This window comes from Mandrillus leucophaeus, unplaced genomic scaffold (assembly GCF_000951045.1).
Source record: "Mandrillus leucophaeus isolate KB7577 unplaced genomic scaffold, Mleu.le_1.0 Scaffold100, whole genome shotgun sequence".
Classification (NCBI taxonomy): Eukaryota; Metazoa; Chordata; class Mammalia; order Primates; family Cercopithecidae; genus Mandrillus; species Mandrillus leucophaeus.
The window spans coordinates 1982504-2004339 of NW_012098099.1; the positions used below are offsets into that span (position 1 = coordinate 1982504).

The 21836-nt window shown below is 38.3% G+C and overlaps 1 protein-coding gene across 1 annotated transcript in view; it reads right to left on the reverse strand.

The window, feature by feature from the left end:
- STARD3NL (STARD3 N-terminal like) overlaps positions 1-21836 on the reverse strand; it is a 51904-nt gene that overhangs the window by 17053 nt on the left and 13015 nt on the right. The window contains exon 2 of the mRNA XM_011972831.1: positions 5925-6207. Within this exon, the coding sequence (XP_011828221.1) occupies positions 5925-6149 (225 nt within the window). The 5' untranslated portion in view covers positions 6150-6207. The remainder of the gene's footprint in view (positions 1-5924; positions 6208-21836) is intronic.

The following is a 21836-nucleotide window of genomic DNA, read 5'->3' on the forward strand; positions in this document are numbered from 1 at the left end:
AAGTAAGGGGACATGTGTCGGCAGCTAATGCAGCACCCAAGCAGGGTAACTGTCAGTGTCTCTGGATTAGCCTGATCAGAGGGAGCAGGACATGCAAAAGTAAATTCAAATTTCCAATGCAGAGCATGGGCCTGGCAAACAAATGCAGAGAGCCTGAAAAAGGACCAAAGGAAGGACAGTTAACCAGAGACCTGGATAAGAGGGAAAACAATAAGGAACACCTTTGCCAGGTTCAAATTCGAATGAAAGTTGCCATAGGGAAGGGTATTCTTAGCTTAGATGTCATTTCACATATTTGTATTTGTTATGCAAATGAAAGCATACCATAAATACTATCCTGTGCCCTAAAATCCCTTATGGAGGTCTACATTTCTTTGTAATTAGCTTGGATCCTCTGTAGACCTGCTTGGCTATAGACCTTTACAAATGAATAGAATTGAAAACCTGGGAGGAAGGAGGAATAATGATTGAAAGACACCCAACCATTTAGTCTCATTGCTGTGTCTCTCCGAACTGAGGAAACTTGCCAATATCCAGAATATTAAAAGAATGAATATTCCAAGCAGCCTATAGCAAACAGGGGTTCTCTACCACTTAGAGACTTCCCCTTGATTCCTGGGAGAACAGGAATCAAAGCTGCCAATACAGTTTTGCAATAAATAACCCATAGCTTTTCACTGGTATCTGCATACTTTAAAATACTCTGATTTGGAGTTGCCTTCAAGTAGACATTATCTAAAATTTATATTTCTATCCCTAACTTACACTCTAAATCCTCATTTCAAAATTTTTATCTCTAGCTCAAGATGTCTTAAATAAACCATCGTTAGTTTCACGCAAAATCCCTTCCCAGTCAGTTCTGGTACTACTCTTCTAGGTTTCATCACTGGAAACTTTAGAGTCATCTTTGCATACTGGGGATGATAAAATCAGCCTATCAACAAGTCTTCTCACACTCCTTCCTTTAGTGACTCTCAGGTTAGTTCTTTCCTTCCTATTCCCACCACCTTCAATGACATTCCTGCAACAGCTTCTGAATTCATGTTCTTACTGCCAATCTGTCCCACCTGCACACCACTGCCACAATGATCTTTATCCATTCACCAAATATTTGCTGAGTATCTATTATGCACCAGGCACTGTTCTAAATATAAGAAATACTTCAGTAAACAAAATAATATGTGTCTTCATGGAGATTATATTCAGGCAAGGTGAGAGAGATGGCAAGTAGGAAAATAAATGCTACACAGACAACAGAAGCAGGACGGTGTGATAGAACAATGAAGACATTTAAACTGATACTAGCAAGATAAGAAGTTGAATTCTACAAAAAGATAAAGGAAATTAATCATTTCATATAGAAGAAACAACTAGTAGAAGGGCCCCAAGATAGAAAGGAGCTTATTCCTGACTGAGAACAGGAGGAGGCAAGTGTGCTCATCTACCACGAGCCAGGAACAGAGGATGGGGAGGAAGTCTGAGAGGCTTCTAGGGGCTCTGCAAGCCAAGGTACGACATTTGAATTTTACTCCAAATGTCCTGGCCTGCCAGTGAAGAGTTGTAACAGAAAGTGACATGATGTGACTTTTGTTTTTTCCAGGTTACCCTGGCTACTGTGAGAAGAATGGATTGTATGGTGAGCGGATGCAGGTGACCAGCCAGGAGTGCAGTTTGGATGAGTGATAATGTGGCTTGGTTGAAGCTGGAAACAGTGGAAAAGAAGAGAAGTGGTCACATTTTGAATGTATTTTAGAGGCAGATTTGACAGGACTTACTTTTAGACTGGATATGAAGCATGAAAAATATAAAACAAACAAGCAAGTCAAAAATGAGTTTTCACTTTTGGTCTGAGTCTCTGCGTTTGCTTACTGATGAAGAAGGGGGAAAGAAGCTGTGTGTATGTGTTGGGGGAAGCATGTTAAGTCAGACATCCAACTGGACAGGTCAAGGAGGCTGTGATGTAGACTGTGAGTCACTGACTTCTGCAAAATCTCAAAATCACGTTGTCCATTCTGCTCCAGAATCTGTAACAGCTCTTCATTGCAGTAAACATAAATCCTTCTATATACCTTTTAATAACTTGAATAATCTAGCACCAGCCTACCTATGCAATTTCATTTCCAATAGGCACCTTACTTTCTAGTCAGGCTGGTATTTTCTTGGCCTCTGCCCCGTCCCCTCCAAATACAAGCACTTGAGCACACACTCCCCACACATAAGCACATACTCCTGCTTCAGTACTTCCATGCACCTTGATCTCCAAACCCTCTCCCCAAGCTCCACACTGAAGGATCATCCTTCCCAGATCATCCTCCCATCTTAACTGCCACCTATCCTTCCAAATCCAATTCACAGTTCATCTCTTCCATTCACTCCCTCAAACAGTCCAAGCCACTGATCTCTCTCATCTGAATTTCTGTTATACTTGGTCATCACAGTTTATAGAGCATAATAGGAATGAGGTAATAGAATCAGAATTAGCAGGGTAATAAGTACCTGAAACTTAAATGTAACAATAGTGAGAAAACAGTAACCAGCATTTTTTTTCCTTTTTCTGGGCAAATCTATTTTAGTTATTAATAAATTACACAACCTGTAATTGTGCAGACCTTTGTATCTTCAAAGGGGCTGCTGTATACATCTTTCCATTTGATCTTCACATGGACCCATGAGGAAGGCAAGACCAGTATTAGTTTGCTGAATTGATCAAAAGGCCCAGAGAACTTATTAAACAGCTTGCCTAAGGCCAAAGACCTGGTCACGAAAGCTCTAAGTCAAATTAGGAATGTTATGACATTTTCTAGTACACCAGTTAGAAAATAACAAGAAAAAAGTCACTAAGCACTGATAAAGGCTTTTTTTGAACCATAATCTCAATCAAGCATCAAAAGCTAAAAAGAAAGCCAAATTCCTTTCGACTGTCACTATTTTGATCCCTGTTCATACTGTCTACAGAGACTAGGAGAGAGTCTGCAGAGGGAACAGAGTCCTCAGGGAACCCAAGCCATAATTAATTCCAGATCCAACTTGGGAAATCAGTCTACTCAAAGGTGGACCAAGAGGCCTTGGATAGAATCAAAACCATCCTTTTAACTGACCGAAAAGAGATCAGGAACCCTAAGATCTTCTAGAAGGAAAATGAACTAAGGTGGTGTTAGGCTTCTCTGGCTCATCCGAGCCCTACACTCAAGGCTGGGATGGTGCCAGTCAGGTCCCTGGAGCACAGAGGGAAGGTGGCTAAGGTGGAAGTCATACATGGAGGCAAAGTACTTTGGTTATTGTTATAATTGCAGAGAACAGCTGGTTCCCCATATTCTAAAGGCCTAAGCACTCTTTATGACATTTTCTTTCTTCTTTTAAGACTACGTCACAAGGCAGTATAAGATTATGTGCCATATTTATTCAGCTAAACTCTAAATTTCACGTAGTTTTTTTTGGTAGAGCTTGCAACACCTGATTTAGAAACCTGTTCTCTGGCACTCAGTAAATGTAAAGACACAAAAAATAATAATAATGGATTTGAATGATTAGAGTTTTACAGAGAGACAACAAAACAAAATGAATGGTACTGTGTGTAGCGAAAACGCCAGGTCAAGATTGACAATTCAAAACCAGTAGAACTAGAAAGTGGACACTGAAAAACAATCATACTAAAAAAAGTCATGATGTTCTTGCTTAAAGATCATATACCCTTTTCCAATCTTTTAATTTTACAACTGGGGAAACTAGTAGTTGGTGAAAAAGTGAGGATAAAAACACATTTCTAAATTGCTAGGCCTGGTGATTTTTCATTTAGAACATGTTGCATGCAGATGGAAATAGATAACCTGTCTGCGAACAAGAATGGGGGGCAGCCTACTTCATTTCTATTTCCCTGGAGAAAACCGAAAGGAGGGAAATGAGAAGTGTGATCCCATGAACCCCACCACAGTTCTGCCCCATGACTTTCCTCATTTAATGGCACATAGTGATATAAGCAGCCAAAGCAATGAATGCCTGGACTTGCTGTTGACGTTAAAATGATTTTTAAGTGTGCCCCCTTAAAATTACTGCTGTGTTTCCTGGTGCATTTCTGGTCGGACACGGTGGCTCATGCCTATAATCTCAGCACTTCGGGAGGCTGAGGCAGGTGGATCATGAGGTCAGGAGATAGAGAACAGTGTGGAGAACATAGTGAAACCCTGTCTCTACTGAAAATACAAAAAAATTAGCAGAGCGTGATGGTGTGCACCTGCAGTCCCAGCTACTCTGGAGGCTGAGGCAAGAGAACTGCTTGAACCCGGGAGGTAGCAGTTGCAGTGAGCCAACATTATGCCACTGCACTCCAGCCTGGGTGACACAGCAAGACTCCATCTCAAAAAAAAAAAGAGATGTATTTCCTTTTCATCTCTCATTACATAGCTATAGTTTTGAAAACATATTACTCCTTTAAAATATGCATTAAAATATTTTCTTTAATGTGCATATATAGAACAAATAGTAAAAAGAAACTCTAAATTACTATGTCATATCACTGGCCTGTCTGGTTATAAACAAAACTTAGGCATTCCCACAGGGCAAAATTAACAGAAGAAAAATCTGTAAACAGAAACTTAACAGTGGACTCATGTTCCACATCACTGTGATTATGGGATGAATATTATTTTCTAATGTAACTGTCTGCTTTCATAATGAGTTTAGGTCCTCTGTTAGGATTCATGAAGAAATTAAATGAGATTCAGTGACCCTAATTATTAAGTAATTAGAGTTTAGAATTGAAATTACTGCTATGAATTAGAATACTAATAAAAAATTAGGTTAAGATGTTCCTTCTTGCTGTTAAAAGACAAAATTTAAAATAATTTTCAAACAGGAATCAGCATCTTTTCACAACTTCTGTATTGTAATAAATTCTCATAAAGCATCTAGCACTGTGCCTAGCAAAGAGTAACCCCCTAAAAATAAACAACAACAGGGAATAATTAGTACTAACCAGGTCTTAGCAAACATTTCCTGGAAATAAATGAACTGCCGAAAATAGGAAAGCAGAGACTTTCTGCCTGTGAGGAAAACCTTCTGGAGGAGCTCACCTATTTGTCGGTAAGGAATGTAAACAATCAGAGCCAAGGCTTTGGGACGAAAACACATATACTGGGTTAAATAAAAAATATTAAATGAGCTTCATCTGTTTATTCTGATTTTTATTAATGCGGTAACTAGAGAATTTAAAATTACATATTTAATAGTTTGCATTATATTTCTATTGGACAGTACTGGTCTAAACAATTGGTTGGTAATACAGAATAACTGCATAAACCTCCGAATGTCTCCAGGACAACTTTTCTGGTGAAACATAAATAAGTAATCTCTTTGCAAGAAAGTAAAGAACAAACATATGCCAAATCTTAAATCTGGGAACTAGAAAAGTACACGAAACATCTAAAACATATTCCAAAAGCATTCTACATTTTCTGGAGGAAGGATGGGTAAACTTTTTCTGAAAAAGACTAGAGAATAAATGTTTTGCCTTTGTGGGTCAGAGGGTCTCTGTCACAACTATTCAACTGCAACTACTCAGTGCAAAGGCCAGCCATAAACAATATGTAAACAGATAGGCCTGGCTGTGTTCCAATAAAACTTTATTAAAACAAGTCTACTGAATTTGTCTTGCAGCCTATAGTTTGTCAACTCCTGTTACAGAGCAAAATACTAGGAATTCAAATTTCAAAATCCCAGACAACATGAGTTTTAAACTGACCACATTTGCCTTAAACAATAATACTAAAGAACAAGAAAGGTCCAAATCAGCAGAACAACAGCAATGGCTTCATTTGGAAAAAGACGGAAATTACTAAATGAGACAAATGATAAGAAAAATGAACAAAAAAAACCCTGTTGTCTCTGGAAACACTTCTTAAAAAGTCATGAAAGAACCACCAACTTACATTTAACTCTATTATCCACAGTAACGTTACAAATAAGAGGTCAAAGGTGACAAACAAACAGAAAGTCCTCCTGACATCAGATATGCCTTTCTTTTCCCTTCCTTCATAGGACTCAATCCTGGCCATGAGTTGTGTGGGGTTGATGGAATGGATGTTGCGCAGAGAAGCATGGGAGCTCTGGCTCCCGGTGAGAGCGTTCTCCATGTCTTCTGGCAGGTGGTTCATCCTGGAGGAGGGTTACAGGAGCCTTTTTCCAACCTCACCATCCCTAAAGAGAAGACACCTTTGGGAAATAAAATAGAGACACCATGTTAAATCCAAGCTGATCAAATATAACTGTGTTACCCTCTCCACTGTGCAACTATTTCTCTAACTGAACAACAGAGTACCTTGACTGATTTATGTTTTCATGAAGACATAAAGAGAAAGAGAAATGAGAGCAAAACATAATGTTTTAGAGCAATACTACAAAACAGTTGTTTTAGCAAAGAATGGCAATAGAGAAGAAGCAAACTGACTGTAGGAAAGGGTGAAGAACAGGATGTTAGCTACAATTGAAAGCAGTGTTCCTGACGACCTGGAGCAAGCCTCTTGGTGAACAACTCACGCCGGTTACCTTTCTGTGCCAGGGAGAAAACCTCCACAGTCCTGTAAGTATAATTATGCATAGGCTAGAAAATCATTTACTGAAAGCTTTCCTGGAACATGTAAGCAAAATGTGTAAATTAGCTATAAAAAAAGCTTATTTCCAAGGCTGGGCAATACAGCAAGATCCTGTTTGTACAAAAAAGAAAAATTAGCTGCGCATGGCAGCACAAGCCTATAGTCCTAACTACTCAGGAGCGGCGTGGGAGGATCGCTTGAGCCCAAGAGTTGCGGTTATAGTGAGCTATGATCATACCACTGGACTCCAGCGTGGGTAACAGAGCAAGACATTGCCTCAAACAAAAAACAAAAACAAAACAAAAATCACACAAAAATCCTTACTTCCTAAGGAGGAATTTCTTTCCATCAAAAGTACCTTATAAACTAAAGTTAGCATTTCCCCATCCTCTCAATGAACAAGGATGTTTCCAGGCCTCTTCTTGGAAAAGAAGTGCACACTTCAAAAAGTTTAGCACCAGGCAAACCACCCAACCAATAATTACAGAAGGTATAGTTCTATACAGAGATGCAGGCCCCTCAAGACCAGAGAGCACTTTTATAATAAAAATAAAAGATGAGCAATCTAAATAATCTGATCTGCTTATGGATGGGACAAGGATATTAAACAAAGTGTGGTGCATGGTATGATTGTCAAGTAGTCAAGTTTCCTTTTCTGTAGGACCTCTCCCTGTGGGATTATATACTCCTGGCTCTACTGAACTCATATCCGTTCTTTAGTCATGAATGTGACATGTAAGTGGGCAGAAGTTCATATGCCACTTGTGTCCAGAGCCGGTGCATGAAGAGCCAGTATGTGGCTCACTACGTTCTCCTTTCTTTCTGCCACAATGACTGGCAATGTCCAGGTAAAGAAGAGGACTTTTTTTTTTTTTTTTTTTTTTGAGACGGAGTCTCGCTCTGTCACCCAGGCTGGAGTGCAGTGGCCGGATCTCAGCTCACTGCAAGCTCCGCCTCCTGGGTTTACGCCATTCTCCTGCCTCAGCCTCCCGAGTAGCTGGGACTACAGGCGCCCGCCACCTCGCCCGGCTAGTTTTTTTTTTGTATTGTTAGTAGAGACGGGGTTTCACCGTGTTAGCCAGGATGGTCTCCATCTCCTGACCTCGTGATCCGCCCGTCTCGGCCTCCCAAAGTGCTGGGATTACAGGCTTGAGCCACCGTGCCCGGCCAAGAAGAGGACTTTCAAAGCTATAAAATAGAATTTAGAAACAGATGGCTGAGATTTCCCTAAGGCAATATGATCCTATTTGGTTCTATCATTCACTGTCCAGAACTTTTTCTCTTTACACTTGACCCTAATTTCTCTTCCTTTCTAATTCCCAATTCCACACTCAGGAATCAAAGTCTTTCTCATACTTTTTAACAATGTGGAGGTAAAATGGCACAGCATTTATGAAGGCAATTTGATTATATGAAATAAGATACTTTAAAACATCCATACTTCTTGATTTTGTAACCCTAAATCTAAATGAGATTAACCAAACTACAGACATTCAAAGCAAAAACTGATCTATGGCCTTAAAGGTCAGGCTAGTGATTATCTTCAAGAAAGAGGGAAGAAGCAGTGATTAGAAGGCAGAGGGTAGAGGACACATTTAGGGGACTTGGTAAAGTTCTGCTTCTTAACCTGAGTAGTGACAACATAGTTGTGTTCATTTAGTGATAATTTATTGATGTACACAGTAGTTTTAGTCATGTGTTAGCTCATGAAAAATTCAAAATGCTATATAGTATATACAGGTACACACAACTGAATAGTGTATATTATCTTTCAATAAAAATCCCTATTAAAAAACTTTATCATAAGGTATCTATAATAGTCTCAATTAGAAAACAACCTAAATAACAAATTAGAATAATCAGATAAATCACAGTATAGCCACAGTATAGTTACTAAAATAAATGTTTATGAAGCATTTGTAATGACTTAAAAATGCCTGGGTTATGATAACTAAATTAAAAATCGAATACTAGGCCGGGTGGGGTGGCTTATGCCCGTAATCCCAGCACTTTGGGAGGCCAAGGCGGCGGATCACGAGGTCAGGAGATCGAGACCATCCTGGCTAATACGGTGAAACCCTGTCTCTACTAAAAATACAAAAAATTAGCCAGACGTGGTGGTAGGCGTCTATAGTCCCAGCTACTCGGGAGGCTGAGGCAGGAGAATGGCATGAACCCGGGAGGTGGAGGTTGCAGTGAGCTGAGATCATGCCACTGCTCTCCAGCCTGGGCGGCAGAGCAAGACTCTGCCTCAAAAAAAAAAAAAAAAAAAAAAAAAAATCGAATACTAAACAGAATACACACACACATAGTCTCTTCAGAACTCTGTAAAATAAACCTAAACCGAATTCTTATAAGAATGCACCTATGAAATATATCAGATATTATCAATGATTCTCTCTGACTGATGAGATTATATTTTCGCCCTCCTTTGGCCTTTTTCACACTTTTTGCACGTGTTATATGTTTACAAAGAGAGGCACTAAATTCAAACATCACTCTGTCGGGGTTCTGGACAGATGTCCTCAGAACCCTAAGCAGCCTTTCCCTTTCTTTTCTGCCAATCCAGGCAACATTAGGTAATGTGTCTCAGACATTCAATTTGCTTCCTCAGAGTCAGCAAATCAGCAAAGCATTTTGAAAAACTCAGTAAGAAGCCACTTAAGTGTTTAGTAAAAGGAAAGAAAATATTAAGCGCCCAAATTGAAAGCATTCTTATATAATTTCTGTCTTAATGAGATCAATGCCACCCTAGTGGAAGGCATAGCAACGGCATATTCCCCAGTAGCAGCTCTTAACACAAAGCTTGCAAGGCACTACCACCTGTCAGACTTCTAGAAGTTAATTCTGAAACAATAAGTAAATATGAATGTAATTAATACATCTTTTGTGATGAAACACACATTTTAAGTTTAAGAAAATAGTTGAGGCCGGGCGCAGTGGCTCATACCTATAATCCCAGCGCTTTGGGAGGCCGAGGCGGGCGGATCACTTGAGGCCAGGAGTTCAAGACCAGCCTGGTCAACATGGCGAAACCCCGTCTCTATCAAAGGGAGTGGGAGCGGTGGTGCACACCTGTAGTCCCAGCTACTTGGGAGGCTGAGGCAGGAGAATTGCTTGAACCTGGAGGCAGAGGCTGCAGTGAGCTGAGATTGTGCCACTGCACTCCAGCCTGGGCGACAGAGTGAGACTGTCTCAAAACAAAACAAACAAAAAAAAGAAATCTGGATGAATGAATACAGACATATTTTTGCAACAATATATCCTACATTATGATAAAGCAACTCAGATAATTCTAAGCCAGTCTAATAATTAGCAGCTATATTTAAAAATCAATTTAAATTATTAAATTCACTAATATGTGAACAGAAAATTGAACAAATTCAAAATTCAAACTGAGGACCGATTTTAGGAGGAAGAGCATTTTCAAGGAAATTAAATCATTTTCTTAGTTTCACTCCTTTTTCCTTCCACAAACGCACTTCTTGCGGATAAAAAAGATTAATAAAGAAACATACAACCCTAGAAATCTGAGATACATTTCAAAACAAAATATGATATTAAATACACAATGGAATACATATGGCTTGGGAAATGAGAATCATTACACGATTTTTCATATGTGTATGTGTAACTGCTAATTAGCAAGAATTTATAGATACTTTCACTTCAATAAAAAAAAAGTTACACAAAGCACAGACATCTCTGAGCAGACTGGCTCTAATCAAACTGATCTTTCTCTGGGAAAGAGGGAAGTTGTAAAAAGGCAAGCGAGCTTGCTTGTCTTTTTCTTTCTGATTTACCTACTTAATCCAGTGAATTAACTGGTCTAGATGAAACCAATGACAAGGTTAATCTCCATTAGGTTATGAAAACACACAGTTCAGACTTCTAGAATTAATTTTTTGAGTGAAACTTTTACTCAAAAACAGAAAAATAAGAGAAGGGTGCTTAGTTTGAGGGACTCATGTTAAAAACATACTATTCGAACTCAGAAACATTTGGCCATCTTTGTCCTCTATCTCCCTTACTGCTGGTGAAACTGACTAACAGTCACATATGGCCTCTTGCAGCACACAACAGCAGGTCAACAAACTTGACGGCTTCTTCTCCCCATGCCCCCAAAAAACAATTACTCCTGATTGATAATATATTTGGGGGATTGGTAAGGGCCTGTGGGCTGGTGGGAAAAGAGAGCTCAAGAATCTTTCTTACTCCTACAAAGCAGACTGTAAACTGGAAAATTTGGGAAGCACTGGTGAAAAATACTAAGGAAATGTCAGCTAATTTATGCTCTGTAGGAAACTCTTGGTTTCTGCATTATTGGCCCTTATAACAAGACTGAATTTTTTTTTCTGTGACTCATTTCATTGGGATAAACTTGAGTTAAAGATATTCTAAATACAAGTGTATTTGAGTTAATATACTAGATAAACTTCTAAATGTTTTTAAGGAACTCAGGCTTAACACATAGAATGTGTAGCTTGAGTTCCTTAAAAAATATATAGGTTAAATGCGTATAACAAATAGTGGAACAGGGAAGAACGAGAAGCACTGCACTAGCTTCTTCACAAGCCTTGAAGCGACACAGCAGGTTAAGGGCTGTGATACATTTCCAGATGAGTGAAATGGAGAAACCATGCCTCAGAGCAGTCTGGGGTGGGGGCTTTGAGGGGAACAGTGGGGAGGACTACATCTTCCCAGCTGCATCTTGTTGCCTATTTCCACCTGTCAAACTCCCCCTGACAGTGAGCCAACTCTACTACCCTTCTAGTTGCTTCATCTGGCCAAAGCAGTCTCTCTTAAAACCAGATTACACATTCCTGGGTATGACATTTCATTCGAGTCTTGAGGGAAGACATGAAAACTGGGTGTGGGACTGGCTAGCCTAGGTGCTGGAACCCCACAGACAATAGTAGAGCTGCCTGCCCAGCAAAGCCAGTGGCTGCAGGTTCTTGAGGCAATGCCTAAAGAGTCTGAGAAAGCGCAGAAAATGTGTCATGGGATTTTCACATGCAATAAACTTCTGAATTTTTGGTGTGCATATGTACCAATGTCACATGTGGATCTTGGTTAATCCCCAATACCTGAACCATGTGATTCTGACACTCATTGTGAAAGAGAGCTTCCTTTTAATGAGTAAAGAGAATGATCATTCCTTAAAGCCGCTTTCCATTGTCTGATTATTGGATTTCATCCTAACCATATCCTTCAGAAAGCTGAAGTACAGTGTGAGTTCCTTCAGAGAGACTTTTCTGAATGCTCCCCATATTCCAACCAGATACACTTCCCCCAAGCTCCCCTAATCTGTGGATGTGACACTTAATGGTACTGCTTACCACAATAGGCCTTAATTATCCACTTTGCTGCCTCTCGCACTAAGTAGTATATTCCTTAAAGGCTCTGAATATGACCACAGCACATGACAGACAGCAGGAACAGAACAAATATCAACTGTATAAATTCTATCTAGCACCTAGCACAGATATTAGCAGAGAGTAGGCTATCAGCAATCTCTGTTGAATTCAGGAGATTACAACTGTTTGTTTTTGTTTCTGAGGAAGAGCTTGGGTATTTTTCCAGATGTCATTTCAGCAGTATTAAATATTCAATCCGGTGTACTGAGATCCTCTCTGGGGTTGGCTTAAGGAAAGCCATACCTCTCTAAAGAGGGTGCTAAGTATTGATTAGCTGTATACACAGGAAGCTAAATCTGCAATTCAGAATTTATCCCAACTGTGTGGGAAGTATGGGAGTGAAGAATTAGAAAATAAAGAAAAACATATGGGTGAGAAGATAAGAATCCCCTTTGGTTGTTTTTTGAAAAAGAGACTGATGTCTTGTTTTATACCAATGTGTAATTATCCTCCTCTACACTATAGTATCAGTCAGCTATTTCTATTTATGCTACATTAACAAATCACTAAAAACTCAATGGCTGAAAGTAACCCACATTTATGTTCAAGCTCACAGGTCTGTACACTGCCTGAATTTCACCTGATCTAGGCCACACCTCATGATGGGTACAGAGCCGGGTCGAAATATCAGCTCCACCTGCTTCCACACAGAAGTGACACTACCTAGACGGTGGACAGCAGCTGCCATGCAGCAGGAGCTACCATTGCTTGCATTTTACAGGAGCCCCACAATCTCTCAGCCTTCCTAGGAGGAGAAGAGAGAGACTGTGCACCTCCTGTTGACAGCCCGAAGCCAAGTCTCTCAACCCAACCACCCAGTCTTCTCAGCACTACTTAAGGCAGCAGCCAGGACACTGTATGTTTTCTTCCAAAGAATGTTGGAATAACAGACATTAAAAATATTTAATTTAGAAAGGCTTTAGTCATCATCTTAGCAAAAGTCTTTGGAGATGATTTGGCTTAGAGATATGTTTTCTTGGTCTTGTACAGTGTTTCTTAAGATACTGACTTAACTGCTAACATTTTAATTAATTACTTTTTCCCCAGATTTCTAGCTTCTCTTGAAAAGTCAAAAGGTATAGAATCATCAGGCCTGCATTCTCTTACCATGATGATAAAGCCAAGCTGCTGACCACTTTAAGTGGGGCACACACTCTCTAGTTGGCCTCAACCTTCACCTAGCCTGGAGGCAACTGACTTTGCCAGCCTGATCTTTCTGACTCTTCTTACAGGCAAAAATGGTGGGGCCTACATGGATCCATCTAAGAGATATTTCAAGGTAGTGTATAGTTAGGATTCAAACTTGGTTCTTTCCTCACCATCGTCCTGCCTTACCCGATTCATAGAAGGAAGTAGGAGATACATCAAGAAATGTTCACATGGTGTGCGAAATACAGTCATGCAATTTGAGAGTCCCAAAGCGCAGACTGCCATGGCTGTGCCCACTGTATCCTGGGACTGGGTGTCCCTGGAAGCAGGAAGCAGCCTGAGCTGGCTGTCTTGCAAGGCCCCCCACTGTTATGAGACCTGGTTAATGACATAGAAGTCCTGTTTAGAGTCCTCACCTTCCCTTCCGAGGTGAAGCAGCTAGAAGTAGGATATGGGAACAGTGAGTGAATAACCTGACATTTATATACTTACCTTGCTAGTATGAGAAAGAGGCCTGAAAAAACAGAGATGCTTTAAAAATAAGCATGCATAGAGAAGAGAGAGATGTGGGGCAGAAGCTAATCCAGAATACTAAAAACACAGCAAGACAGAGTCACCTTCATGTTCTAAAGGCACCCATGTGACATGAGGAACATTATGGCATGCTAACAAGACCTGGAAAATTGATGTGTAAAATTTAACCTGTAATTCAAACTTTGGTAAAATAAAAAGTTCTGCTTAATGTCTGCCTATATGAGCCTGTCTACATTTTGAAAACACTTCAAAGATGGTTTGTAGATAAGATATTCTTAAAAAAAGAAACAAGTGGCTGGGCACAGTGGCTCACAAATATAATCCTGGCACTTTGGGAGGCTGAGTAGTTTGAGAGTAGCCTGGGCAACAGAATGAGTCCTCATCTCTTCAAAATATTTAAAAATTAGCTCGCCATGGCAGTGTAGACTTGTAATCTTAGCTACTCGGGAGGCTGAGGCAAGAGGATCACCTGAGCCCAGAAGTTCCAGCCTGCAGTGAGCTTAAGATTATGTACTCTAGCTTGGGAGACAGAGCAAGACCCTGAAAGAGAAAAAAAAGAAAGAAAGAAAGAGAAAGAGAGATGGAAAGAGAGAAAGGGAGAGAGAAAGAAAGAGAGAAAGAGAGAAGGAAAGAAAAAGAAGAAAGAAAACGTAATGCTATCCCACAGGATGAGAAATTCATAGGGAAAGGACTGGCAGGGGGCAAGGTTAGGGAGTTGATGCATGTGTGTGACACTCTAGCCTCCTGAATCTGAGAACCTTCACCACGAAGCTCTACAGGAAAAGTTCCATAAAGCCAAAAGCAAACAAATCTTTCTTTGGCAAACTGCCCATTACATTTACGTTGACATTTCAAAGCAGCCTTGTTTTCCTGTGTGCCATATATGCTCCCTATTAAATACAATGTCCAGAAAACAAAGGTGTTTAAAAATTAAATCTAGTAGCCCCAATTTTAAAAATGTTTTTTCTAAAAATTTATTCTCATAAATTACATCCAAATTAACAGCTGAGGCAACAGAAAGCTACTATATAGAGAAATATGGGTAAAAACCAGTCATCCCAAAATAATATGTGAAAAATTCTATAAAGCATTTAAATAAACTCACCCAGCCAATTATTTGGTATTACTCCAAATTAAAAAATATTTTTGGAGTCAAATAATCAAATTTTGTCATCAAATTACTAATGTGCTAAGTGAAAATGAGTGAAATGTTTAAAAAAGAAATAGAAAAAAAGAGGTTTATGTATGAAACTCTACAAAGCATTCCACAGATACACATGATCAGGTCCACAATGGGGAAAAATTTTGAAACAAAGTAATACTGAGAGTTACCCTATTAAATCAACACATAATGAATCAAAGTAGATGTGCTGGATCCTTAAAGAAACAAAATAGCTCACAAGCTAACCAACGAGAACAAGCTGACAGGCACATGCTCAAGTCTAAAGAGGAGAAGAGGCAATGTGCCCATCAGAAAGAGGATGGGTCAGCCAGGAAAACACAAGAAAAGGAGTGTCACAATCCAATGTGACACTCCATCAAGTATCTCCCATCCATTGGCCAAGTAATTCCTATAATTAATTGACAACGATTTAATTTAATAATCTTCTGCATACCTCCCACATCCTTTTTCTAATTCCATGTTTCTGATTAGGATGTAATATTTTATGTAAGGAAACAACAAGCTGGTCAGGTTGAAGCAAACATTCAGTCCACATGGCAGTTAAGGTGTTCACTGCAGACACTGAGACGTGAGCCTACTCATGCAAGGCAAAGCCACTTGCAATTGAGTTCTTTAAGCTGCTGACTAATCAGGTTTCTCAGTTAACGACGAGAAGGTCTGGGTTCAAACACAAATAAAGTCACCAGTGTGATAACACTGAGTAGTTTTTTGGGAGATGGAGTCTAGATGTGTTTCTAAAGACCTACATTGGCACCATCAGCTACAAACTGCTCTTTGGGAACTTCTAGAGAGATTATTCGGACACAATCTAAATGATGGATAGCTATCACAAAATACTGACACATTCTGTACATGGTATGCAAGTGGTAATTCCAAAAAAGAGTTGTAGAAAGGTTGTATCATCACTCAGATATTCCCCCAGTATCTCTTTATAAACTTATAGGTAATTATCAATAATTTTCCATAACTGGCATTATTAAGTAGACTACAGTTAGCAAGCTCAAAGCAAAGCTAGAATCACTGAACTTGACTATACAATAATAATAATACACTTGTTTATTCTGACTTGCATGTATTTGGGTATGATTACTAATTCATACCCAATAAAAGTCAGAGGAGGTTCACAGCTCACACAAAGGCTTTTAATAAGTCCACAATAACTCAAGGTGCATAATTAAGCTCTGAAAATTCTGACATATACTCTTTCAACTCAGCAAGTATGGTTAATACTGGGATTTTTAAAAACTGAGAAGTGTGACCGGGCACAGTGGCTCACACCTGTAATCCCAGCATTTTGAGAGGCCGAGGCAAGTGGATCACATGGGGTCAGGAGTGTGAGACCAGCTTGGCCAACATGGTAAAACCCCATTTCTACTAAAAATATAAAAATTGGCCAGGTGTGCTAATGCACGCCTGTAGTCCCAGTTACTCAGGAGGCTGAGGCAGGAGAATCACTTGAACAGGGAGGTGGAGGTTGCAGTGAGCCGAGACTGCGCCACTGCACTCCAGCCTGGTCGACAAAGTGAGGCTCACTCCAAATATATATATATATATATAATTAGGCTTAATATTCACCACTCAGTATCAGTGTATGCTTTATGTGAAAGAACAGAGATACAAAATGTTCTTAAAACAAAAAAAAAAAGGCAAATGCTATGTAAATGGAAGATTATAATAACAATGAAAGGTTTCGACATTTACTTGTTTAGCCTATTTGATATTTTAATGATATGAATACAGATTATTTCAATACTATAATTAAAATTTTTAAAACAGATAATTATTTTAACTCTACAGTCATAGACTATATACTATGTTGAGGAGGTAAGCCATATTTATAAAACTGGTAACAAAACTAGACCACCAAAAAACACGTAATAAATCTTGCAATAAGGAACTCTATAGAGAATGAGCAGTGCCATAAAATAGACTTCCATAACATAGTACTATTTTCTAAAATAACATTGGGGTAAAAATACTTAAAAAGTAAAACAAACTAGTGGGAAAAAAATGACAGTAAAAACAGTGGAAAGCTGTAAACTTGGGCTTACTATCAAAATCACTAACTTAAAGTAATTTAATTACTTTTAAAATAAAAAATAAAATAATTAGGCATTTAAATAATAAAGTTAGAAAGCTGTAACTATTCTATATGGAAAAGGATAGAAAAGAAAAAAGAAAAACAATGAATACAATTAGTAAATCCAAAAGGAGAATAATAACTATTGCAAGCTGGGGAGTGGGAAAAACGTGATTCTTTATAACAAAAACTCTACTTTTGCACTTGAACACTTCATAAACAAATTTAAAATATACAGATAAACTCAGTGATCAGTCCTTTAAGAGGGCATATGTAAAGTACTAATACAGGGAGTACTCATAAAGGAATACAAGTACCACTAAAGAAGAGGTCACTTTCAAAGTATAAGTAATATTTTAATTCCATTTGAAAACCACAACTAAAGTCAATACTCTGGAAATAAATAAATTACACTAAGAAGAAGCAAATGACCTGAATAGAATAAACCATTCCAGAAAAAGAATATTGAAAAAAGCGAAAAATAATTATCTAGCAAAGGGACTGGAGTCAGTTTTATAGGCATTTCAATATTTGAAATAAAAGACAAAATCCTACATATTGATTCAGAATGTTAAAAAGGAAAGCTATTCTATTATTAAATAAAGCTAGGATAATACTGACATTATCTGAACAAGAACATGTAACAACACAAGAATATGAAAGGCTGCAACATACAACAGGACAAAAGTATAAACTAACTCCACATATTAATATAACATAATTATCTATTACATAACATTATATACCATATATTAACATAATAACAAAATGAATAGAGCTTCCTTACACCGGGACTTACTGTGTCTAGACACAATGCTGAGTACTTAAGATACATTATGTCATTTAAACCTCAGAACAGCTCCCACAAGTAGAACAAACATATCACAGCTTATTCCTAAAACCTCACATAATTCAAAACACATATAGATAAAAACTAATCCTGGCTGGGCATGCTGGCTCACGCCTGTAATCCCAGTACTTTGGGAGGCCGAGGCGGGTGGATCCTGAGGTCAGGAGATCAAGACCATCCTGGCTAACACGGTGAAATCCCATCTCTACTAAAAATATAAAAAATTAGCCGGGCGTGGTGGCGGGCGCCTATAGTCCCAGCTTCTCGGGAGGCTGAAGCAGGAGAATGGCGTGAACCCGGGCGGTGGAGCTTGCAGTGAGCTGAGATCGTGCCACCACACTCCAGCCTGGGCAACAGAGCGAGACTCCGTCTCAAAACAAAAAACAACAACAACAACAAAACTAATCCTAATAGGAGAACAGACATTTCTGTTTACTCATTAAAACATTTCACTGCATTTCAAAAGCATGCACCAACACAACTTACAATTTATTTGGGCCAAAAGCTTTGAAATTATGTACATTTTGACTGGTTTTAAATTGGAGGCAGGTGGCAGGGGGAACTTGCATAATTTCAAACTTTGTAGGACAACTCTTCATTTCCAAGTAGATATCTGTTTCACTCTCTTAAAATGTGGCTCTCTAAGTCTCTTATTCTGAAAGAGACATAGAGAAACACATAGAGAAGGATTTTGGGAAGAGCCATGGATAAACACATCCCTGACATTAAAAAAACAACAATGTAAGCTGAAAGAAAAGTAGAAACTAACAGTTGGCCTCAGGAGACAAGGAGGAACAAACAGGAGAGGAGTGTGTGCCCAATCTTCAGGGGCTATATGTGTGGAAAGAGAGCACAGACTTTTATTTATCAGTGGAAGCCAGAAATCTGAATTGTAACAGGAAATTTTCCAAATATTAAACATTAGTTCAATTTTTTTAAAAAGCACTTAGTCGACAGCAGCAGATTTTTTAGAGAAGCCAATTAAATTTATGAGATCACTTATTAAATGGTTTCTTGGGACCTTCATTCAGGTAGAGCTCAAACTCTTTCATTTTGCCTAACCTAACACTGGCCTACGTCTCCACAACCACTTCACCATGGCAAAAAAATCACAAGCAGTTCCCTAAAGACATTATGCTCTCACAAACCTCTGCTTGCATTTTTCTCTCCAGTAAGCACCTCGAGTGCCACTCTCCTTATCTCTAAAGTTCTGACCCATTTGATAAGCCTTGATTCAAAGCCCAATTTCTCAGGGAAACCTTTGTTTCCTCTTACTCTTCTAAAGTTCTCTGCCCCATCAGAGAAAAGGGTACACAGACCTCTATTATTACATCTATCATGCCGCATCAAGATTACTTTTGCTCTTCCATTTAAAAAAGCAAGCAAGCAAACAACAACAACAAAACTTTGTTAACAAGAGCTCACTTTTATGATTTTGTGATTCATATATTTACCACTTCCTTCAATCTGGGAGAGTGGGAGAAGAAACTAGACACAGAAAGAGAGAAAGAAAAAAAAAGAAAGGGCAGCCATTTAAAATAGCATCAAAAACAAAACACTAAGGAATAAATTTAATAAAAGATATGCAATATCGTAAAACTGAAAGCTACATAATACTGCTGAGAGAAATGGAAGTAGTTGAAAATAAATTGTGAGATATACCATGTTCATGGATTGGAAGAATTCATATTGTTAAGATATCAATTCTCCCCAAACTGATCTACAGATTCAACTCAATTCCAATCATAATCCCACCATGCTTTTTTTTTTTTTAATAGAAACTGACTGACAAGCTAATTCTAAAATGTATACAAAATGCAAAGAAATAAGCCTGTCCAAAGCAATCTGGGAGAAGAACAAAAATAGAAGACACATTACCTAGCTTAAAGACTTTCCGTAAAGCTTCAGTAATCAAAACAGTATGGTACCAGCATAAGAATAAACAAATAGGTCAATAGAACATAACAGAGAGTATATAAACAGGTCCAGACATATATGGTCACTTCAATTTTGACAAAGTTGTCAAAGTAATCCAATGGTGAAAATAAAGTGTGTTTTCTGCAAACAACGCAGAAAACAACCGGATATTAAAACTGAAAGGAACTTCAAACCCTAACTCACACCAGGTAAAAAATAATTTAAGATGATTTACAGACCTAAACATAAAAATTAAAAACACAAAGCTTTAGAAGAATGTGTAGGACAATTTTTTTGCAATCTTTTTTGCAAAGATTTCTTAAAGAAGACACAAAAAGTTATAACCTTTAAAAAAATTGTGTAGGCTGTCATGAAGGGGCTCCCCCTGGTCCATTTGGGACAACTTGAACATAAAAATGAATAATGACAGTAATGTTGGAATTTACATTGGACGAATTTAAAAATTCCATGAGTCCACAGTAATATTGTAAATAAAAGACAGATGGCATGGGAAGAGTTCTTCTATAAAGAAAAAAGTCAGATAAAAATGTAAAAGGAATAATAAAATCAGAAAAATCAATGGTTTGCAACTCCCAGAGTAGTAACAGATTCAGGCAAGGACCATTATGGACGCCAGCAATTAAAAGGTTGTTGGGGCATATGATATTATAGTTTCAAAGTAGCATCTCTCAGATTATTTAATAATTTCATTGGGGATGATACGCTTTTACAGTGGAGAGATCTGGCAGTCACCACCTAAACCAAGTAATCAAACAGCATCAATACTAAAGCAAGCTGGCATTACCTGCCTTCTGATATGTTGCAATAAGAACTATATAACATCAATTATGATAAATCCTTGTCAGAAGTTTTACTTGAATTTAGTCATTAAAAAAAAAAAAAATAAACAGTATATGGGACATTCTACAAGTCAACTATCCTGGACTCTTCAGAGAAGTCAATGTGGTGAAAAACAAAAATAAAAAGGATAGTAGTGTGAATACTCTTCAAATAGAAAAGAGCATAAAGAGACACGAGCATCGAACGCAATGCACAAGCCTAGAATGAATCTAGAATTAAAAAACAAAAGCCACAAAAGACAATTGGAGAATTGATTACAGTTTAGTAATGTGTATGGTTATGTAGGAGAATGCCCTTATTCTTAGGAGATGCACACTGAAGTACTAAAGGATAAGTGTCATCATGTATGCAACTTACTTCTGATTCATTCGGAAAAAAACTTATTTCTGATTTATTTGGAAAAACGTAAACACATAAGGCTGTTTTGAGATGGCACTGCTGTGTCTGTACCTCTCTATCTATACACAGTATATACACACATACACACAGTATGAATACATTTAAACATAAGATGCATATAGTATACATATACATATGTAACATATGTATGTGCCATAATCCCTCTCCCCAACCTTATCTGCAGTTTCATTTTCCAGTTTCAGTTACCTGTGGTCAACTGCTTGAACTACAAAAATACTACATAGAAAATTCCAGAAATAAATGTTCATGAGTTTTAAATTGTGTGTCATTATGAGTGGCGTGATGAAATCTCCCACTATTTCACTCCATCCCACCCAGAACATGAATCACCCCTTTGTCCAGAATAGCCACACCATATGTGTTATCCGCCCATTATTGCATAAGTAAAACCAAAATGTTTATAGGGGTTTGGTACTATCTGTGGTTTCAGGCATCCCCTGGGGGGGCTTGAAATGTACTGTACATGGATAAGAGGTAACTACTGTATAGCAAAGAAAGCAAAGGCAAATTTTCATGGCAAAAAAATCATGAGACCAACTTTGCTCTTAAGTATGTGCTACACTTACAGGCAAAGAGAAACCAAACATCCTCAAAAACCTCTTAAATCATGCTATAACACAGAATGCATATGAATTTTGTACACGTACCTTTGTATAACAATTCTTACCTACACAACAGTTTGAGTTGCACTAATAGACTTAAAGGAAAACCCATATAAGAATTCCGGACACCCAAATCATTCTGCCCTTAGTACAACTATCAAATTACCGAAACACAAATGGAGATATTTAAAGGCTTCTAAAGTGTGCGTGACTATAGATAGAAGTCATTCTATTTT